This window comes from Ascaphus truei, chromosome 1 (assembly GCF_040206685.1).
Source record: "Ascaphus truei isolate aAscTru1 chromosome 1, aAscTru1.hap1, whole genome shotgun sequence".
Lineage (NCBI taxonomy): Eukaryota > Metazoa > Chordata > Amphibia > Anura > Ascaphidae > Ascaphus > Ascaphus truei.
Genome location: NC_134483.1, coordinates 160994652 through 161018417, shown reverse-complemented (window position 1 = coordinate 161018417; position 23766 = coordinate 160994652). Strand labels below are relative to the sequence as shown.

The following is a 23766-nucleotide window of genomic DNA, read 5'->3' as shown; positions in this document are numbered from 1 at the left end:
GACAAATCACCCGCTCCCCCCCGCCCCCGCGGCACAAGCCCCCTCCATCTCCCACAGGCTGACAGCCACAGGGATCGGATCACCCGCTCTCCCCCCCCCTACACACACACACACACACACACATATATATATATATATATATATATACACCTCTGTGCTGCCTGTCTGGTCTGGTGGCTCTGTAGTTAAAATGCCGGGCCGGCTGCAGCCCCATTGGATGGGAGCGGTCACGTGACCGCTCCTCCGCTTCCCCGAGCGGCAAATTTCAAACTTGCCGCTCTCGGGGAAGTTTCTCAGCCTCCGCACGCATCAGCACGCATGCGGAGGGAGAAATTATAGCCGCGCAGATTACAGATGCAGGGGCTTTGTGCATCTGTTCAACGCGGCTCAGCCCGGCTCAGCGACGCTGATTTCACTATGTCCCAGGCCTTAGATGGATTAAATAAAGAAGATTTTTACTATTCATTTGCTTGGGACCCACTTTTGCAGTGCGCTGGTTTTCTCTCTTTTTCCTATTTGCTTCCAGAGACCAGCATCTCTCTACCAGGCTGCACGCCTCCATAGGACATGGAAAAAGGGATTTTGTGAGTATTATTCATTATTGAATACTTATTGTGAGTCCAGAAACCATCCCAATGAGGGCTTGATCTAGGTTATTTTAGCTTTTTTCTTGCCCTTCAGGGATTATTGGTTCTCTTGGGGACTTTACTTTTATTTCTCTCATATACCCTTATGTCCCATACTGTTCATTTGTTTATTACAATCAAACAAGGGATCAAACGTTGGGCACGTTTATCACTTCAATTTGTTATCCTAATATATATTAGACTAAATGTATATTTTTGCACGTATCTGCATCAAAAGTATATATTGCGTACCACTACAGCATACATTATGCATTAGATCAGGGGCGCGCAAACTTTTTTTGCTGCCCCCTCTCCACGTGCCTGCTCTCCTCCTTGGTGCGCCCCCCCACCCCCCCCTCCTTACCTCGCGCGTCATTTGGGTCGTGTGACGTCACGTGACCCCTCGGCATCATTTGACGTCACGTTACTGTGGCAACCGTGATGCCACATGACCCCACGTCATGGTAACGCGCCCTGGAGCCGGCTGAACCCCGGTAAGTAGAGGTTGCACAGGCCTCGCGAGGTCCCCCGGCATTTAATTTAAATGCCTTGGGGAACAGCGCGGGACCTCTGCAACCGCCCACGCCCCCCCAAAAAATCTCGGGCTCCCCCTTGGGGTCGCGCTCCCCAGTTTGCGCACCGCTGCATTAAATAACACTTGGTTTACTGGTTCTGTTGACATTAACCCATGTACAAACTAATGAGTGGAGCAGAAGAGGTGCCAAATAGATTGTGTTTTTGACCCATGAAACAGATACTGATAAAAGATGGCGCATTTTCACAATTTTGTCTTTTTCCATTCATTTTACAACAGTGGCGATCTTAATGCACAGGCTGAACAGACCTCCATTATATATTTTGCTTTGCCAAACGAATGGAGCGCACATATACAAGGAATCCCCACATTTTAAGTAAGGCCACACACAGACATCATCCAGGTGTGGCGGTGAATGACATCTGCACTGAAGTGATAGCTGAAGACTAAATGAGATTTCTTGGTAGCACAGTACAAAATATCAAGAGAAGATTACCCAAAACAAAGCCTTAGAAGAGGGGTGTGCAAACTTCCCTTCCTGCGCCCCCGTCTGCCCTGCCCCCCTTCTCGTAACCCCCTCCTTACCATGTCTCCGCCGTCAAATGACGCTGCGGTGTCAGGTGAAGTTATGTTGCTATGGTAACGTGACATCATGTGACGCTGCAGCGTCATTCGATGCCATGTTGCCATGGCGACGTGTTGCCGGAGACAAGAGAAGTGAAGTTACGGTGTCCTCAGGCGATCACCCTGCATTTAATGTAAATGCCTTGGGGAAGCGCGCGGGGCCTCTACAACCGCCTGAAAGATCTCGCGCCCTCCAGTTTGCGCACCCCTACATTAGAACACCCCAACAGACAGCGAAAAGGAATATGAGAATTTAGAAAGATCTTCGACTGAGCCACTGATTGAGCCACATGTGCTGAAGCAGGGATATCTTGAAAACCTGATTTGTTGATGTCCCTTGAGGACTGGAGTTGCCCACCTCTGCACAAAAGACACGGGAATAACTGGGATAATACTTTGTACAGTGCCTATGCCGACTTAGCAGACACTATTGAACCCCTTGTCGCACAATAACTTGATACCGCTGGTATCACATTATGGTGCAATTTGCTATTGTTTTTGTGCGATTTGCGCTGCAAACAAATAGAAAGATTGCGTGATTTTGCTTGTTAGCATGTGATAGCGGGTGGAATAACAACGGGGCACAGTGTGAAAAGCAGTAGAGAGTTCTACAATAATTGGTCTCAAACTGAGGGGGTGGTCCCTGAAGTCTCTGAAACTTCACTTCAGACAGCTCTCTGCTCCGCGTGCGGCGTCACGTGTAGTGTACGGTGCCAAAACAAGTAGCATAAATCCAATTAAAGTGCGGTGACGGTCACGGCGCTCGCCGTACTACAAAGCAGACGGCTGGGGAAGAGTTAACAAAAATAATTCTGCCGATGGCCGTGTCACGTGAGCGGCTCAGCCAATGAGGGCGAACCGCTCATGGCCACGCCTCCAAGCCTCCTCTGCCCTGTCTCCCTGGTATAATCAAGATGGCGCTCAGCGGCAGCGCTGGGTGACGTCACAGGATAGCGCTGCCGCCCTGTAGCACTTGATATATTCAAGGTTTAGCATATTCTCTACTACAAGGCTATTTCTACATAGGTGTAGGGGTGTTTAAATCAAAGCTCCGTTAAAATCAGGGCTCATAATGTGACAGCTAAAACAGTAACAGAAGTTACGTGCTCTGGGTTAACGCGTATCCTCGAAGCTAATTGTAAAGCAAAAAAATTGCCATTTTACATCTCATTAGCATAGGCTTATCATTATGTTATTGTAGCATAACATTACGTTTCCACCCAATAACATGACGTTTAGTAAGTCTTAGCATTTCACCTAATGTAGACCCTGAAATAGGTCTTTAACTCAAGTTGAGAAAAATAACAGAGGGAAATAATGTATGTTAGTTAAATCATACCTAACTGTGATCAGCCAGACCCTGTAAAAGCCTACTTGATGGTCTAGATGTGAGAAATGCCGAGTTTAGGTATGATCTAACTAATGTAGTGTTACCAGAGAGGATTTAAATGATCATCTAGCAGGAAAATGGAAGTGATCACATTGCTGGTTGCTACTGAACCCCTGGGACCCACACATGACGGCTGCCATTTTGCTTCCCCTGGAGGGAGCAGTAACACTGGTAACTGCATCGGTAAGTAACTCAGAAACTACCAATAATGCACTTCAGCACCAGAGCAATGCTAAGAGAGTATGGGTTAAAAATAAATGAGCATTTGGGGAGATAAGAATATTGAGTTTTTGTGGAAATAAAAAAAATGGTTGTTTGTAGTAGAGGGGTGTGATAAAACATTAATAATGTCGACATTTCAAATGAAAGACAAGCAAAGTCATGTCAGCATGCTAATTAGCCAAGAAATTGCAAGTACTGGTATGACAGGCTCTGATCTTTTGATTTTATCATTATGAAAATAAAAGACCAGTTGGAAATAGTGTGAAACAGGTCATTAATTTTCACTACCATAATATATAGAGCATTAGTTGGGAATATTTGCTTTTTTTTGTCTTTTACTGTAGTAATATAAGAACACTACTGCAGGTCATTATTTTCATGTGATTGAGCTGGATGTCCTGATTTTAGAGCATCAACACCACTTCATGCCATTATAACAATATCTGGAGTGAGAATACCATGAGCGTATCAAGATCACATGTTCAAATAGTGTGGTTTGTTACAAAGTACTCCCCAGGTGCTATTCTGTACCTCAAGCACAGAAATTGAATTCTGCTCGGTGTAAAATAATCTTGCACCGAGGAGACTTTTTTTGGAAATTGCTGTCTGAAGTCGACTTTGTGTGTAATTGCAAAGATAGCAATCAAATTGGATGGTGCAATAAAGAAGCAAACTGCCCAAGAGAGATAAAGTAAGGAGATAGTTGAGAGTTGACTAGAATTTGAACATCACTATGTTGAGGTTACAAAGGTGGGGAGAACAGAAAAATAGCAGGTACACTGAATTAAAGAGAGACGGACAAGTTTGTGGCAGCGCATGAAACAGAAGAAAACACATGGTGAGCACCTGACCTCTTGATGTACCTTCTGTAGTTATGATGCAACGTTATAAAGGAAAATCACAATTAAACGTATACTGAGCCTTCAACCTGTGTCCCATTTTGATCTGTCTGTTGATGTGTCCCTCAGGTCTCTGTTCTGGGACCTCTCCTTTTCTCTCTCTACACATTATCACTTGGTGACCTCATCAACTCCTTTGGCGTGAGGTATCATCACTATGCAGTTGATATGTAGATACAGTATATTTATCCACCCCATATCTCACACCTACAATCCAAGTCTCTACTCGCCTCTTGGCTATATGCTTGTGACTGGTGTCTGCCACTTCAAACTCAATGTATCTAAAACTGAGCTTCTCATATCCCCTTCCCCCCCCCCCCCCCACCTCCCCCCACCACCCTAATTTCCACTTTTTCCATCACTGTAAACAGAACCACCATCTATTCTGTTGCCAAAACACGTTGCCTAAAACACATTGCCTAGGTGTGACATTTGACTCCTTTGTTTCCTTCTCCATTCACATATACGCTCTGGGTAACTAACACTTGTCGCTTTTTCCTCTGTAACATTGCCAAAATCAATCTACTGCTAAAACTCTAATGCACGTCTTTATCTCCTGTCTGGGTTCTTGTAACAGCTACTAACTGGCCTCCCTGCCTTGCAACTTTCTACTTTACACTTTATCAAATATGTTAACAAAACTGAAAAAAGAGAAACCGCGAATGTTGCACTCTGATCATTGTGAATACATAACTTTTACTAGGTAATAATTCAAATACAGTATATGAGGTTCGAAAAATGTAACCAACCTTGTTGACTACTATGGAGAGAGAAAAATAATTCCCAAGTGGATCAAAGGAGGAAATGATGATTATAATTATATACAACAAATGTGCCCAAGCACAAAGTGAATATTAAAAATAGGTAAAGAGGGTGTCAGTATTAGTAATGGTTTCACTGATTAAATGTCAGCAGTAAATTTAATTGGAGAGACCGAGAGTGAGAAGGGATGGGGAAGAGAGAATGGATGGGGGTGGGGGGGGAGAGAGAGAGAATGGATAGAGGAAAGAGAGAAAATGGATGGGGGGGGGAGAGATGGGATGGGGAGAGAGAGAAGAGATGGGGAGAGAGAGAGAGAGAGAGAGAGAGAGAGAGAGAGAGAGAGAGAGAGAAGGGATGAGGAAGAGAGAGTAGGGATGGGCGGAGAGAGAAGGGATGGGGAGAGAAAAGGGATGGGGGAGAGAGAAAAAAGGGATGGGGAGATAGAGAGAGAAGGGATTGGGGAGAGAGATAGGAGAGAGAGAGAAGGGTTGGGGGGGAGAGAGAAAAGGGATGGGGAAAAGAGCAAAGGGATGGGGGAGAGAGATAGAAGGGAGGGGGAGAGAGAGATAGAAGGGAGGGGGAGAGAGAGAAGAGATGGGAGAGAGAGTAGGGATGGGGGAGAGAGAGTAGGGATGGGGTAGAGAGAGTAGGGATGGGTGGGAGAGCGAGATAAGGGATGGGGGAGAGAGAGAAGGGATTGGGGATAGAGAAGGCTGGGGAGAGAGAAGGGAGACAGAGATGGATAGGGGTGAGAAAGAGGATTGATGGGGGAGAGAGAAAAGGGTTGGAGAGAGAGAAAGAGAAGGGATTGGCAAGCGAGAAGGGATGGGGGAGAGAGAAGGGATGGGGAGATTGAGAAGGGAATCGATGGAGGGAGAGAGAGAGAAAAGGAATGGGGGAGAGAGAAGGGATGGGGGGAGAGACAGAGAGAAAGGATGGGGAGAGAGAGAATGGATGGGGGAGAGAGAGAAGGTATGGGGAGAGAGAGAAAAGGGATGGGGGATAGAAAGAGAGAAGGGATGGGGTGGAGGGAGGGGGAGAGAGGGGATGGGGGGTAAGGGAGAGATACCAGCAACATTTACGTATTTTTAATAAAGAAAAAGCAGCGGGGGCGGGGGGGAAGCGGGTGCGTAGGTTATACACTGTTAATAAAAATAAATTCTGGTACGGCCTGAGTTTTGCAGTCGGACTTAAGATTTGGCCCCAAAGCTATTCGGAGTTTGATGGGCCTGGCCTAGATTGATGGCTACTATCCAACACCCTCACCTGCTGTCTCTGTAAGTCTCCCACCACTTAGATTGTAAGCTCTCTGGGGTAGGGATTTGCTTTCTTCTAACTGTTGCACTTAATGTATTATAATTCCCTGTACTATCTCTTTTGTAAAGCCCTTAGTACATTGTGGTCGCTATATCAATAAAGATAGACATACTTACATACATATCCACAAATTCTTTATACTTCTATTGGACCTTGGACTTTGGCGCAAACAGGAAAAATCGGAAAGAGAGAAAAAGATATATACGGTAGTATTCTTTAAAAATATAGCATTCGGAAAAAAATGATGGTAATGCATCATCATAGATGTTAAATGAAGAGGCTGTCAAGGAATTTCTGGGATGGTGGCGCCGCTTTCTCGTGGTTCTCCCACGTTCTGCCCTCGTGATGATGTCACTGAACCACCTGACCCTCGCATCTACGAACTCCGCCTTCTCACAATCTTGCCTATCCACTCCACGGAAAAGCAGCGTCTCCGTCTGAGAAAGTCCTCAACAGCCTTCTCTTCTAACGTCTATGATGATCATTTAAAGATTTTACTACATACGAGGGCAATATTTTTTTTATTGAAATCTAATATTAAACAAGGATAAGACACTATTGTCCTGCATCTCTCTTCCATATGTGTCTCGGTGGCATGGAAGAAGATTGAATGAAGTGAACACACAGACGATATATAAAGGCATAAAACCGCGTATTTTTTTATGTGAGTGCAATACCATAATTTGTTTCTGAATTCTGTATTTTTAAACAATACCACACTATATATATATTGTTTTCTCTTTTTCCAATTGTTCCTGTTTGCGCTCAAGCTTCAATGGAACTATAAGGATTTGTGGATAACACAAAACCATACTGTGGGGTTGTATGGACCATATATATATATATATATATATATATATATATATATATAAATATATATATATATATATATATATATATATATATACACACAGTGGTTGACAAATCACCAAAAAATCTACTTGCCGAACAAAAAAATCTACTCGCCACCTAGTACTAAACGTGTGCTGCTTGGGCCAATAGGAGCTCGCCACAATGTTAAATCCACTCGCCCGGGGCGTGCAAATGTATAGGTTTGTCGAACACTGTATATATATGTATATATATATATATATATATATATATATATATATATATATATATATATATAGCAACTGTAAATATTCCTGTATATTCGTTTGCAACCCTGTCTTTCACCATTATCACCCAGCACACAGCACTTCCACTGCAGCAAGGGATTCTGGGAAATGACATGCAAATGAGCACACAGTGCCACTTTTTGCTTCAAAAACAATTTTAAACATTTCATGTCATTTCCCAGAATCCCTTGCTGCAGTGGAAGTGCTGTGTGCTTGGTGATAATGGTGAAAGACAGGGTTGCAGACCTGTCTAAGACATGCAAACGAATATACAGGAATATTTATAGTTGCTTTATGCATTACTGTGGAGGGTTTTTGTCACTTTTTTTACTCACTATAACTTAACTCAGTATATATATATATATATATATATACAGTGTTCGACAATTCATTATAACTACTCGCCCGCGGCGGGTGGATTTAGGCCGCTGGCGAGCCGTTGCTGCGGCTCTATTAATTCCCCTGCTCGCGCCAAAATGTTCAAATTTTTTTTTTAAATAAATAAATAATTCCTCTCCCTGATTGGTCTGACGGGGGAAGAGGGCTGGCTGGCAGCTCTGGGTCAGCCTCTCTCTCCCCCCTCCCTCTGCCAGCTCTGGGTCAGCCTCTCTCTCCCCCCTCCCTCTGCCAGCTCTGGGTCAGCCTCTCTCTCCCCCTCGCCCTCTGCCCCCTGCCAGGGGCGGGAGTAGCAAGGGAAGCGCTTCCCCTCCGTCCAACGCTCCTTTGGATCCCGCGCGGGCAGGTTAATGCTGCAGGCTGACACATGGGTAGTGCGCGTGCGCACGCGCAAGCAAAGTTCGCTGCTGGATCCAGCGCGTCACCGTCCGGCCACGTTTCCCATCAGGGAGTTGGTGTGGCCGTGCGGATGTCAATTTCCCCTGCAGGCCCCCCGATGTCCCCCGCAGGCCCCCACGTGCACTCCATTTCCCCCGCAGGCCCCCCGATGTCCCCCGCAGGCCCCCACGTGCACTCCATTTCCCACACAAGCCCCCCAATGTCGTCCGATGTTCCCCGCAGGCCCCCACATACCCCCGATTTCCCCCGCAAGCCCCCCAATGTCGCCCTATGTTCCCCGCAGGCCCCCCAATGTCTCCCGATGTCCCCCACAGGCCCCCCAATGTCCCCCGCAGGCCCCCCAATGTCACCCGCAGACCTCGATGTCGCCCCCCAGGCCCAAGATACCCACATACCTCTGGTGAGTGGGACTCCCGGCTCCATTTCTTGTATTGTGTGTGTGTGTTTGTGTGTGTGTGTGTGTGTGTGTGTGTGTGTGTGTGTGTGTGTGTGTGTGTGTGTGTGTGTGTGTGTGTGTGTGTGTGTGTCTGTGAGTGTCTGTGAGTGTGTGTCTGCCTGTGTGAGTTTATGTGTCTGTGAGTGTCTGTGAGTGTATGTGTCTGTGAGTGTATGTGTCTGTGAGTGTATGTGTCTGTGAGTGTTTGTGTCTGTGAGTGTTTGTGTGAGTGAGTGTGTGTGTCTGTGAGTGTATGTGTCTGTGAGTGTGTGTGTGTGTGAGTGAGTGTCTGTGAGTGTATGTGTCTGTGAGTGTATGTGTCTGTGAGTGTATGTGTCTGTGAGTGTATGTGTCTGTGAGTGTTTGTGTCTGTGAGTGTTTGTGTCTGTGAGTGTTTGTGTCTGTGAGTGTTTGTGTCTGTGAGTGTATGTGTCTGTGAGTGTATGTGTATGTGAGTGTATGTGTCTGTGAGTGTATGTGTCTGTGAGTGTATGTGTCTGTGAGTGTTTGTGTCTGTGAGTGTTTGTGTGAGTGTGTGTGTCTTTGAGTGTGTGTGTCTGTGAGTGTGTGTGTCTGTGAGTGTTTGTGTGTGTCTGTGAGTGTTTGTGTGGGTGAGTGTGTGTCTGAGTGTATGTGTGTGTCTGAGTGTATGTGTGTGTCTGTGAGTGTATGTGTCTGTGAGTGTATGTGTCTGTGAGTGTGTGTCTGTGAGTGTGTGTCACCCTCTCCCTGTGTCACCCTCTCCCTGTGTCACCCTCTCCCTGTGTCACCCTCTCCCTGTGTCGCCCTCGCCCTTTCCCTGTCTCCCTTTCCGTGTCGCCCTCGCCCTCTCCCTGTCGCCCTCGCCCTCTCCCTGTCGCCCTCACCCTTTCCCTGTTGCCCTCGCCCTTTCCCTGTCGCCGCCGCCCTTTCTCTGCCGCCCTCTCTCTGTCTTTGTCTCTCATTCTCTCTGTGTGTGTTCTCTCTATCTCTCTGTGTCTCTCTGTGTCTCTCTGTGTCTCTCTCGTTCTGTGTGTCTCTCTTTCTCTGTGTGTCTCTCTTTCTCTGTGTGTCTCTTTCTCTGTGTGTCTCTTTCTCTGTGTGTCTCTCTTTCTCTGTGTGTCTCATCTCTCTCTCTCTCTCTCTCTCCCTCTCTGTGTGTGTGTGTGTCTCTGTGTATCTCTCTCTGTGTGTGTGTGTGTGTGTGTGTGTGTGTCTCTCTGTGTGTCTCTCTCTCTCTGTGTGTGCCTCTCTCTCTGTGTGTGTGTCTCTCTCTCTGTGTGTGTGTCTCTCTGTGTGTCTCTCTCTCTCTCTGTGTGTGTCTCTCTCTCTCTGTGTGTGTCTCTCTCTCTGTGTGTGTGTGTCTGTGTGTGTGTGTGTGTGTCTCTCTCTCTCTCTGTGTGTCTCTGTGTGTGTGTGTCTCTCTCCCCCTCCCTCTCTCCCCCTTTCTCTGTGTCACCCTCTCCCTCTCTCCTCTCTCATCCTCTCTCTTCCTCTCTCTCCCTCTCTCTCCTCTCTCTCCTCTCTCCCCCTCTCTCTCTCTGTGTCTCTCTGTGTCTTTCTCTCTGTCTCTCTCTCTCTGTGTCTCTCTCTGTGTCTCTCTCTGTCTCTCTGTCTCTCTCTCTCTCTGTGTCTCTCTCTCTCACACTCTGGATCTCTTATTTACCCTATATATCTTAACTGCCCTATACTACACCGAAATAACCTATACTGCTTTATTCCAGCTCTGACTCAAGCTTCACACGGAAGACATCGGAATCTCCTCTAACCCAGAAGACAGGTAGGGAACACATCCCCTCCAATATATAACATACCTGGACATTGAGGGACTGCGGATCAGGTAAGATCCCAGGCGGGATTGCTGCTTTAGATATTGTGAAGCGGGGACGTCCAGACACTGGTTAAGGGGTTCAGGAAACTAGTCATTCACACCTGGCTTTTATTTCTAGATCCGACATTTACACACACATACAGTACACACACACACACGTAAAAAGGACTAATTGTAGTATAATGTAATACAATAAAGTCATTTATGTCAAAAACGAATGTTCTGACTAGGAATTTATTAAATGTATTTTATTTATATATTTTATTTGAAAGCGGGGTTGGGGGCGAGGTTGGGGGCGGGACTAGGTGGCGAGTAGATTTTTTGATTGGGTGAGTAGATTTTTGGGTGATTTGTCGAACACTGTATGTATATATATATATATATATATATATATATATATATATATATATACATATATATATATATATATATATATATATATATATATATATATAAAAGCAAATATACAAACATGAAGAGACAGAGAAATCTCAAAACTGTATTTCAGCACTTTATGTATTTAAAATTTGTCACTACCTTGTGAGGCATATCAAAGAGTTATGTCATACAGTATGAAATTGTATTAATTATCTCCCCTAATTAACTATAATAGGCATGGCCAAGAGCATGCAGTGGAAGAGAATTGCTTCCAGTGACATGTGCCTGATGAATACCTTTCATTTTCATGCAGTAGAAATACCCTTGAGGCACAATCTTCTGTGGCAACATGACAGATGTTATGTATTCACCAAACATCGTACAGTATACTAAAATACGTTTTCACCTTGTGTAATATCATGTTTGTCAGTGGGGCAAGAAATATGATCATTGTATAATAATGAAATATAATAATGGTATCATAATATAATCTTCATCATCCCCTAACAGGGCAGGAAGATTATTCACTGGTACTGGGTTGTTCTAGGCTGGCTTATGCCTATTTTAACAGCTGAGTTTTAACCCGTTTGCAGCTCCCTTTCTAAGATTAAAAGAACAATCCCACACACTGACAAGAAAAAAACCAAAAGATCTTCCATAATTCTCCCTCCTTTTCAAAAAATGGCAACTGCAAATATTTGTGAACGTACACTTTTGCATGTCACTTTGTCACTTGTGTTTCGGCGTTGATATTTGTATACTATTACAAGTTTATTATTTTGGATTTTAGCAGTTTAGACATTTTTTGCCACCATATACTGTAGGTGTTCGGTTGAGTTAGATACCTGAGTCCTTTCTGTGGATATTATATCGTTTTGTATATATGTTTGTTAATGTACCATGAGTGCGTTTCAAAAGGGGACTGCTGTGACCTCGGTCACTTTTCTTGTGCTTTCTACTATATATACTCCCCTATACACCTGGTTTTGATGTGTACTGATTTATTGGGCTTGAGCGATATCTTTACCACTATTGATTGCATGCCCTTTTTTAGACCCAGAAAATAGTGGACTTCTAAAATTGAGGATTTGGCTATTTGTGCTGTTGATTTACTGAGTTACCCTTGAAAAGTATATGTAGAGTTTGTTGTGTGTGACCTTTTTGAGTTGCTATCCTGAGATGTTGTGATCTGCTAAGCATTGAGTTGCCCGTTGCTGCAGAGAGAATATACAGTAGATAGCCTCTAAATGATCCCGCAGAACTCCACTTACAATGGCAATATTTTTCAAGTGGGTTCAGTAAACCTGATGAGGGTCTGATATGTCGTTATTTGCTTGTGGTCTGTGAGTATGATCTGATATGATATAAGTATGAACTGTCTGGGACTTCATATCCTGTTCTTACCTACAGTAAATCACCACAAGTGAAACCTTGAGGTGTGGATTCTTCCCGTCTTCGTTTCTACCGTTTGATGGGTGTTATAAGAAGCAAGAGCAGGGGTGGGCGAACTCCTGTCCTCAAGTGCCACCAACAGTTCAGGTTTCCAGGATATCCCTGCTTCAGCACAGGTGGCTCAATCAGTCCCTGCTTCAGCACGGGTGGCTCAATCAGTCCCTGCTTCAGCATGGGTGGCTCAATCAGTAGTCAGTCATCATGACTGACTACTGATTGAGCCACCCGTGCTGAAGCACGGATATCCTGAAAACCTGACCTGTTGGTGGCACTTGAGAACAGGAGTTCGCCCACACTTGACCTAGATCATTTGAGGGGTGGAAAAACCCTTCATCCAAGCACTACCGTAACCAACCCCCTTTTCACAAGTTGACGTGCCACCCATATTGTCCACTTGTCTAACGATCATGTGGGCCCAATAAAAGGTATGACAAACGGCAGAGAATTAAACTTTCCATGGGACCAACAAGGCTTTTTGTTACCAAGAAAAAAAACAACAGAGCAAAATATATAAAAGACCTTGTATCAGATGAAGGTATGGCTAAGTGCTGTAGATTGAGTGTCCTGTGTATGCTGGGGCTGAACTGGTTACATGCTGTAGCAGCCTGGTTTGCTGGAGGTGACATAGGTCCCAGTCGCTGAACCATCATGGGGCTGCTAGTGACCATGAGATTGTTGTAGCTGCCTTTTCCTGCAGTCTTGCACTGTGGTCCAAAACCAAGGCTCCCTGAAACACAGAAAAAAAAACATGTGCATGAGATGTAGCATTCCCCAGCTAACTCCTTGTTGTTATGAGATTGAAGGGCAGTTCTGGTTTACCATAGAGATAAAAGGTTTAGTACACCTTAAGTCTTATTTAAATGAATGTAAGCGAAGGCGTCCTAAAGATCAGCACCCTTTGGTGAATCTGGGCCTAAGAAGCAGAATACACTGACATTGCGGAAAACTGCACTAAAGTCTCACTATGACATGGAGCCCGATGACAGTATTGAAGATACTGTTTCCACATTGAGAGTTCCATCAAGCGGACTTTATGAGACGTTTTATTTCACAAAGGGTGTATGGTTTAAAATACCTTGCACTGTATGGGGCCTATTCATTAAAGTACATTAATAACATTTACTTGCAAAAACAAGCAACATCGGAGCGTTCATTAAACAGTTCTCGCATGCCATTGAATGGCGCGACTTGGTTATACAATTTCATACAATATGCAAAAAATATATGTTTTTTCCTTTAATTTAAGCAATTCAAAATAGCTACTTTTCTGTAAATTGTCCAATTATTTATTTATGTTAAAGTGATCAGTATGCAGCTTACTACTCTAACAAGTACACAATTATTATTCCTGTGGTCTGGTTGCATTCACTCTAGTTCTTTTCTGGCTCTCTGTAAAATAATTTGAACCATTTCTTAACACTGCTCGTAGTATTTCATGAACCCTTGTCTAAGTTTCCTCTAATTTAGGAGGACATGAAAAATATATATATACATTTACATAAACAGCGTTAGCAAATGAGTTTGGGTAAGAAGAAAAAAATATATATGATAATGACTGACAGAAAGATACAAAAGTGTTACATGTATTAAAAAAAGCAAACATTCTTATCACCATGTTCAATAAACTAAGCTATTTTACCTCTCTCTGGGGGTTATTCACCAAGCTCCTTTACGGTGTAACATACCTGAACGGGCGTTCACTACCATCCAGGGAGAAGGTCTGGAGACACTGACTCTCTAAACCAGTGGTTTTCAACCTTTTTTTGATTAAGGAAACCTATGATAATATTATGAAATTCTGCAGAACCCCAACTCTCTCTAATATCTCGTCTGATATCAGATGCATTGTAGAGAACCCCAACCCCCTCTAATAGCGCATCTGAGATCAGATGCATTGTAAGGAACCCCAAACCCCTCTAATAGAGCGTCTGAGATCAGATGCATTGTAGGGAACCCCAACCCCCTATAATAGCGCGTCTGAGATCAGATGCATTGTAAGGAACCCCAACCCCCTCTAATAGCGCATCTGAGATCAGATGCATTGTAAGGAACCCCAAACCCCTCTAATAGAGCGTCTGAGATCAGATGCATTGTAGGGAACCCCAACCCCCTATAATAGCGCGTCTGAGATCAGATGCATTGTAAGGAACCCCAACCCTCTCTAATAGTGTCTGAGACCAGATGCATTGTAAGGAACCCCAACCCTCTCTAATAGCGCATCTGAGATCAGATGCATTGTAAGGAACCCCAAACCCCTCTAATAGAGCGTCTGAGATCAGATGCATTGTAGGGAACCACAACCCCCTATAATAGCGCGTCTGAGATCAGATGCATTGTAAGGAACCCCAACCCTCTCTAATAGTGTCTGAGACCAGATGCATTGTAAGGAACCCCAACCCTCTCTAATAGCGCATCTGAGATCAGATGCATTGTAAGGAACCCCAACCCCCTCTAATAGCGCATCTGAGATCAGATGCATTGTAAGGAACCCCAAACCCCTCTAATAGAGCGTCTGAGATCAGATGCATTGTAGGGAACCCCAACCCTCTATAATAGCGCGTCTGAGATCAGATGCATTGTAAGGAACCCCAACCCTCTCTAATAGTGTCTGAGACCAGATGCATTGTAAGGAACCCCAATCCTCTCTAATAGCGCGTCTGAGACCAGATGCATTGTAAGGAAAACCAACCCCCTCTAATAGCATGTCTGAGATCAGATGTATTATAAGGAACCCCAACCCTCTCTAATAGCACATTTTAGATCAGATGCATTGTAAGGAACCCCAACCCTCTCTAATAGCACATTTTAGATCAGATGCATTGTAAGGAACCCCAACCCTCTCTAATAGCACATTTTAGATCAGATGCATTGTAAATTCTTCTGTATTTAGTACCATTTTTAAATGACCTGAAAATTGCAGGATGCCCATCAGGAATGCCCGGGGAACCCAATGGTTTCTAGAAACCCTTGTTGAAAAACATTGCTGTAAACAATGACACTGAGTAAGAATCAGGGAACCTTGTACAATTCCCGGTGTCGTATCCTTGTGACCTTGGGCACGTTACTTTATCTCCCTGTGCCTCAGGCACCAAAAACATTGTTTGTAAACTTATCTGGGCAGGGACTGTGTCTGAACAAATTCCAATGTGCTGTGTACCGCAAACTATACTGTCATTATTTTGTATTGAGTCTCATTGGGAGAAAAGGCTATATGAAATAAAGTTATTATTATTCAAATCAATGAGTGTTAACGCCTGGTCGGGTGCATTAACCCGTAAAGGTGCTTGATGAATGTAGGCGTTAATGTGATGTCTCTGTCTGTACTAATTAGTAACAACCTCCCCGCTTGCTTTTTAATTGTCATGTGGTATTGTTAGAGTATATAAATCAGATTGTATTGGCTATTCCAATGTATTTAGCTGTGCCACCTTTTAAGTGCCTGTGGAGTTGATTTGGAGGAACAAGAACAGAAGAACTGGATTCAGCACTCTCACAACAACTCTGTAAATGTGAACTTAACTTTTAAAAACGCTTGCACAATTTATGCACAAACACTATAAGTTTATAAGCGTATGTCTGCCCTTCAGTGCTACACCGCGGTCTCTAGTATGATTTACACATCTTCTCTTTTACATCAGACTCCTCATATCTTGCACTATCTGTTAACTCTCTCCTCTTAACTTTGTCTCCCCATACAACCTGCATCCCAATATTCTCTCTCTATTCATTTTTCTGTTGGCAGTTTCCTCATGCCTTTGTAAACTTTTCTATTCTCTCCACCTTCCCCACTCTCCTCCTTGTATCCACATTTCTTCATCTCTTCTTCCCTCCACCTATGCTGTGCCCATACATAACACCACTATTTACAAACCTTTATCTCAGCTAATTCTGTGCCCCTGTAAAAAGCATTCCCACAAATCCTAAGCTCGCCTCCTCCCTCTCTTACTACTATACTTCTTCTCCTTCTTGCTGGTGGGGATATCTCTCCTAATTCAGGACCTGCAGATATATACACACCTCCTCTCGCCCATGTCTACCTGCCTTCTCCTCCATCCCCAATAAGGGTGTTAACCCATCTAATTTAAAATGTATTCCTTGTCTTCTGTAATGTCCACTCTGACTAACAAGGCTCTGGCTGTACATCACATCTTCTGTTCTCTCTTCTTCATTCCTTTGATCTAACAGAAACCTGGATCTCACAACAAGACTCCAGTGGAGGCTGCTGTCTCCTATGGTGGTCTCTCTTCGACTATTACCCCAATGGCCAGGGTGGATGGGTAGGTTTCCTCTTCTTCTCCTGCTGTCAATATCAGCTCTGCCCTATACCTCCATCTGTTTAGTTCTCTTCCTTTGAGTTTCTCACTGTCCAGCTTTTGTACCCTCTTTCTGCAAGTGGCAGTAATTTACCGACCGTCTACCTCTATATACTCTACCGCCACATTCCTCTCAGACTTTGAATCCTGGCTTTCCTTCTTTCTCTCCTCTGACTTTCCTATCCTTTTACTGAGGGACTTTAACTGTCATATTGATGATCCCTCACTATACTGGACATCCTGCCTTCTCTCTCTAACCTCCTCCTTTGGTTTCCAATAATGGGTTCCAGAACCCACAAGGGTGTTCACTATTTTGAACTGGTGTTTACTAGAAACTATTTCCTTTCTGATTTCTCTATATTCCCCTTTTCGCTCTCTGACCATCACCTCACATCATTGACCACCACTCATTCCTCTCACCCTCCTCCTACCTGTTCTCCTCACTACTTTCAAGATCTTCGCTGCATTGTCCTCTCTGCTCTAGCGTCTACCCTTAACGCTAACCTCTCTTCTCGCTCTCTCCTTTTATCTGAACCTGACAATATTGTCAATTCTTACAACAAGAGGTAACTCTCAATGTATTACTTCCTGGTAAAACATTTTATAAATAAATAAAATAACTCTATGCTTAACTCCTCACTTAGTTACATAGTTATATGTCCATCAAGTTCAACCATGCAAAATGTAGATGACAAATACTTATCCTATATTTGCATTTACCGTATTTTCAACCGAGGAAGGCAAACAAAAAACCCAGTGAAACATTATCGAATGATGTCTTATAAGGAGAAAAATAAATTCCTTTCTGATGCCACATAATGGCAATCAGATTTTTCCCTGGATCAACATCATTCACATTTGTTTATTTGGTATATCCCAGTATACCCAGGGCTACAGACAGATTTCCCAGGGCCCAGGACTAGTGTTTTGACTGGGGCTCCCCTCCCACGTCAGCGGCCTTGCAAGTCCTCCCCCTTACACACCTCTTCATGAGACCCCCCTCCATCCTCCCCTCTCATGATTCCTTTCCTCTCACCATGTATTTCTACCCCACCGCCCTCTTCCACCCCCTCTCTCCTCTCACACTCTACCCCCTCCCCTATCACTTAATTACTCGCTCTCCCTCAATCCCCTCTCCACACACACACACTTCTTCCCACACACAATACAATACTCCCCCTCCCGCAAAATGCAATACCCCCCTCCCCAAATTACAATACTCCCTCCCCAAAATACAATACACCCCTCCACACAGAAAATACAATACCTTCCCCATACAAAAAATACAATACCTTCCCCACACAAAATACTTGTCCCCCCCACACAAAATACCACACACACATACCCCCTACCTACTTTTGGGAGGTGTGAGGCATCTGGTGCCCCGGCTCTCACCAGCTGATGCCGAGCCTCTTTCCCACACAGAGCCTCCTCTCTGCGAGACCGGGTCTCTCTCCCACCGGTGTGCTCTTGAAGTTTGTCCCCCCCTGGAAGTCACGCTCAGTTTCTGGCTCGCACCGGCGGGAGAGGGGCCTGGCAGAGAGGGGCCCGCAGCATCTGCGGAGAACCGGGGCCCGGCGACTGGCAACCAGAGGCTTGGCAGCCAGACACAGAAGTTGGGCCTGGCTAGGCGCAACTTCAAGCAACAGCCAGCTGGGCCCCCCACAGCTGCCAGGTCCGGGGTAATTGTCCCGGCTCTCGCTCCCTTGTCTGCGGTCCTGTATACCTTTCCTTTTGGAAGGTATCTATTGTATCTGCCATCACAGTCTCCATAGGAAATGAATTCCACATTTTAACTGCCCTTACTGTAAAGAAACCTTTCCTTTGTTGCTGTTGAAATCTCTTTTCATCCAATCTTAAGGGATGACCGTGTCGTATGTACTGCCCTTGGGATGAATAGTTCTTTTGAAAGCTCCTTGCATTGACCCCGAAAATATTTGTATATAGTAATTATATCCCCCCTTAGACTCCTCTTTTCTAATGTAAACAAATATCAATTAGCTAGCCTCTTCTCATAAATCAGATTATTCATCTCCTTTATTAATTTGGTTGCTTTTCTCTGCACTTTGTCTAGTTCCATAATGTCTTTTCTAAGGAGTGGTGCCCAAAATTTAACTCCATATTCAAGGGTTGATCTTACTAAGCTTGCTGTTTTTGAGTAATGGTACAACTGTTGCATGTTTGAAGGAAGAGGGAAAGGTACCAGAGTAGAGGGAGGAGTTAAAAATGTGTGTGAGCGTAGGGATTATAGTAGGAGCAAGAGGTTTTAGGAGATGGGAGGGAATGGGGTCAAGAGGGCGGATGGTAGAGGGAGAAGAGGAGATCAGCAACGACACATCCTCCTCTGTGACAGCGGATAAAAAGTGAAGGCATGCAGGAGGAGAGTTAGAAAGAGGTGTAGGATGGGAGGAGGATACAGAGGGGATGGGATGACGTATGGATTCCACCTTTTCCTTGAAATAGTCGGCAAGTTAAATGAAGAATTTCAGTAGCCTAGACTCATGGCTACTGTCCCACACCTGACCCACCTGATGAAAGGTCTATATGGGACCTAAAACTTTTTTTCCCCACTCTTCTTGGCTGTCACATTAAACGGAGAACTTCATTATGAACTTGTGAGTAGAGCTCATTTTTGTATCTTAGAGGAGACCTGCACTTGGAAGAAATGGTTTGTCTGTGTAGTGTTGGCTGCATAAGCAGGATTCTCCTCACTTGAAACTGTTTCCCCGCACTTGGAATTGTAGTGTCCCACACCCACAGTCATTCCTACAAATGACTGCCATCTACAGCACTGATTCCCTCCCCTGCTGTATCTTTAAGTCTCCCAACATACTACTTAGATAGTAAGATCTCAGTGGCAGAGATTTCCTTTCCTATAGTCTGATTTTGTTTGTTGCACTTATTGTATTATAATTCCCTGTATTGTATTGTCTCTTTTGTAAAGTTTCAGTGGTCGCTATATAAAGATATACATACACATAAATGTATGTGGTCATCAGTATCACATGTCTCACGGTGCTACTCAATGATGAATCATTCCCCATGCTATAAAGTAATATTTATAACAGATAATCACTGTATTCATAGGGGCCAGTGTAACTAATCATTCTTGGATAAATCTTTTGCCATTGTTACAAATGTATTTTATTATTAGCCATGATTCATAATAATTGTTACCAGGACACAGGAGGGAAAAACCCCTAAAATTACAATTATCAGAACATTGGCAGTAAGTTATCTATCAAAATTAGCAATGCACAATAATGTATGTATGTATATCTTTATTTATCTGGTGCCATCAATGTACATAACGCTTTACACGCAGTAATACACGTGACGGTAATAGAACACATAGTGGGAATAAGCGCTTCAGATATAAAACTAGATATTAGGAAAAGGAGTCCTTGCCTTACAATCTAAGTGGTAAGAAGGGAGAACGTACAGAGACAGTAGTAGGGTGTTCAATAATCAAGATAAAAAGATAAAACTTGCACATGTTTTAGCAGTTCAGTTACTATATTTATATTAAAGGAGCATTCCCCCTTGGTCCCTCCTTTGTCAATATATATATATATATATATATACAGTTAGGTCCGGAAATAATTGGACACTGACACAATTTTCATAATTTGGGCTCTGTACGTCACCACAATGGCTTTGAAATGAAACAACCGACATGCAATAGAAGTGCAGACTTTCAGCTTTAATTCAAGGGGTTGAACAAAAATATCGTATGAAACGTTTAGGAATTGCAACCATTTTCATACACAGTCCCCTTATTTCAGGGGCTCAAATGTAATTGGACAAATTAACACAATCATAAATAAAATGTTTATTTTTAATACTTTGTCGAGAATCCTTTGAAGGCAATGACTGCTTGAATTCTGAAACGCATGGACATCACCAAACACTGGGTTTCCTCCTTTGTGATGCTTTGCCAGGCCTTTACTGCAGCTGTCTTCAGTTATTGTTTGTTCGTGGGTCTTTCTGCCTTAAGTTTTGTCTTCAGCAACTAAAATGCATGCTCGATCGGGTTGAGATCAGGTGATTGACTCGGCCATTGCAGAATATTCCATTATTTGCCTTAAAAATCTCCTGGGTTGCTTTCGCAGTATGTTTTGGGTCATTGTCCATCTGTAAAGTGAAGCGCTGTCCAATCAACTTCATTGAATTTAGCTGAATCTGAGCAGACAATATATCCCTATACACTTCAGAATTCATCCGGCTGCTTCTGTCTTCTGTCACATCATCAATAAACACTAGTGACCAAGTGCCATTGTAAGCCATGCATGCCCATGCCATCATACTGCCTCCACCATGTTTTACAGATGATGTGGTATGCTTCGGATCATGAGCCTTTCCAATCCCTCTCCATACTTTTTTCTTCCCATCATTCTGGTACAGTTTGATCTTAGTTTCATCTGTCCAAAGAATGCTGTTCCAGAATTAGGCTGGCTTTTTTAGATATTGTTTTGCAAAGTCTAATCTGGCCTTTCTATTCTTGAGGCTTATAAGTGGTTTGCACCTTGTGGTGAACCCTCTGTATTTGCTCTCGTGAAGTCTTCTCTTTATGGTAGACTTGGATAATGATATGCCTACCTCCTGGAGAGTGTTCTTAACTTGGCTGGATGTTGTGAAGGGGTTTTTCTTTACCATGGAAAGGATCCTACGATCATCCACCACTGTTGTCTTCCGTGGCCGTCTAGGCCTTTTTGTGTTGCAGAGCTCACCAGTATGTTTTTTTCTCAGAATGTACCAAACTGTTGATTTGGCCACGCCTAATGTCCTGCTATCTCTCTGATGGATTTTCTTTTTTTTTTGCAACCTAAGGATGCCTTGTTTCACTTGAATTGAGAGCTCCTTTGACCGCATGTTGTGGGTTCACAGCAACAGCTTCCAAATTCGAATGCCACACCTGGAATCAATTCCAGACCTTTTACCTGTTTAATTGATGATGAAATAACGAAGGAATAGCCCACACCTGTCCATATAATGGCTTTTGAGTCAATTGTCCAATTACTTTTGGTCCCTTGAAAAAGAGGGTGCTACATATTAAAGAGATGTAATTCCTAAACCCTTCCTCCAATTTGGATGTGAATACCCTCAAATTAAAGCTGATAGACTGCACTTTTAGCACATATTCATTATTTAACTGTAACCTGAATGTATTTTGGTACACAGCCGAAATAACAAAACCTGTATCACTGTCCAATTATTTCCGGACCTAACTATATATATATATATATATATATATATATATATATATATATATATATATATTATATATACAGTTAGGTCCGGAAATAATTGGACAGTGATACAGGTTTTGTTATTTCGGCTGTGTACCAAAATAAATTCAAGTTACAGTTAAATAATGAATATGGGCTTAAAGTGCAGTCTATCAGCTTTAATTTGAGGCTATTCACATCCAAATTGGAGGAAGGGTTTAGGAATTACATCTCTTTAATATGTAGCCCCCTCTTTTTCAAGGCACCAAAAGTAATTGGACAATTGACTCAAAAGCTGTTTCATGGACAAGTGTGGGCTATTCCTTCGTTATTTCATCATCAATTAAGCAGGTAAAAGGTCTGGAGTTGATTCCAGGTGTGGCATTCACATTTAGAAGCTGTTGCTGTGAACCCACAACATGCGGTCAAAGGAGCTCTCAATGCAAGTGAAACAGGGCATTCTTAGGCTGCAAAAAAAAAAAGAAAATCCATCAGAGAGATAGCAGGAACATTAGGAGTGGCCAAATCAACAGTTTGGAACATTCTGAGAAAAAAAGAACGCACTGGTGAGCTGTGCCACACAAAAAGGCCTGGACATCCACGGAAGACAACAGTGCTACAGTAGATTCTCGTAGGATCCTTTCCATGGTAAAGAAAAACCCCTTCACAACATCCAGCCAAGGGAAGAACACTCTCCAGGAGGTAGGCATATCATTATCCAAGTCTACCATAAAGAGAAGACTTCACGAGAGCAAATACAGAGGGTTCACCACTAGGTGCAAACCATTCATAAGCCTCAAGAATAGAAAGGCCAGATAAGACTTTGCAAAACAATATCTACAACAGTCAGCCCAGTTCTATAACAGCATTCTTTGGACAGATGAAACCAATATCAACCTGTACCAGAATGGTGGGAAGAAAAAAGTATGGAGAAGGCTTGGAACGGCTCATGATCCGAAGCATACCACATCATCTGTAAAACACAGTGGAGGCAGTGTGATGGCATGGGCATGCATGGCTTACAATGGCACTGGGTCACTAGTGTTTATTGATGATGTGACAGAAGACAGAAGCAGCCGGGTGAATTTTGAACTGTATAGGGATATATTGTCTGCTCAGATTCAGCCAAATTTAGCAAAGTTGATTGGACAGCGCTTCACTTTACAGATGGACAATGACCCAAAACATACTGCGAAAGCAACCCAGGAGTTTTTTAAGGAAAAGAAGTGGAATATTCTGCAATGGCCGAGTCAATCACCTGATCTCAACCCGATCGAACGTGCATTTCAGATGCTGAAGACAAAACTTAAGGCAGAAAGACCCACGAACAAACAATAACTGAAGACAGCTGCAGTAAAGGCCTGGCAAAGCATCACAAAGGAGGAAACCCAGCGTTTGGTGATGTCCATGCGTTCCAGACTTCAAGCAGTCATTGCCTGCAAAGGATTCTCGACAAAGTATTAAAAATGAACATTTTATTTATGATTGTGTTAATTTGTCCAATTACATAAAGGGGACTGTGTATGAAAATGGTTACAATTCCTAAACGTTTCATACAATATTTTTGTTCAACCCCTTGAATTAAAGCTGAAAGTCTACACTTCTATTGCATCTCGGTTGTTTCATTTCAAATCCATTGTGGTGGCGTACAGAGCCAAAATTATGAAAATTGTGTCAGTGTCCAATTATTTCTGGACCTAACTGTGTGTATGTGTGTGTGTGTGTGTGTATATATATATATATATATATATATGCGTTTATTTCAGCTCCATCCCCGAGATACATACCAGGAAACATGCTGCCAGGTACTTCCCGTTATTTAATGAGCAATGTCATGTAGGCCAATAGGATCAGTCTTGGC

At 43.4% G+C, this 23766-nt stretch overlaps 1 protein-coding gene across 1 annotated transcript in view; it reads right to left on the bottom strand.

Moving 5' to 3' along the window:
• Nucleotides 1–23766, bottom strand: part of GLIS3 (GLIS family zinc finger 3) — a 430025-nt gene that overhangs the window by 293719 nt on the left and 112540 nt on the right. Inside the window, exon 3 of the mRNA XM_075597019.1 lies at nucleotides 12884–13091. Coding sequence (XP_075453134.1) covers nucleotides 12884–13091 — 208 coding nt within the window. The remainder of the gene's footprint in view (nucleotides 1–12883; nucleotides 13092–23766) is intronic.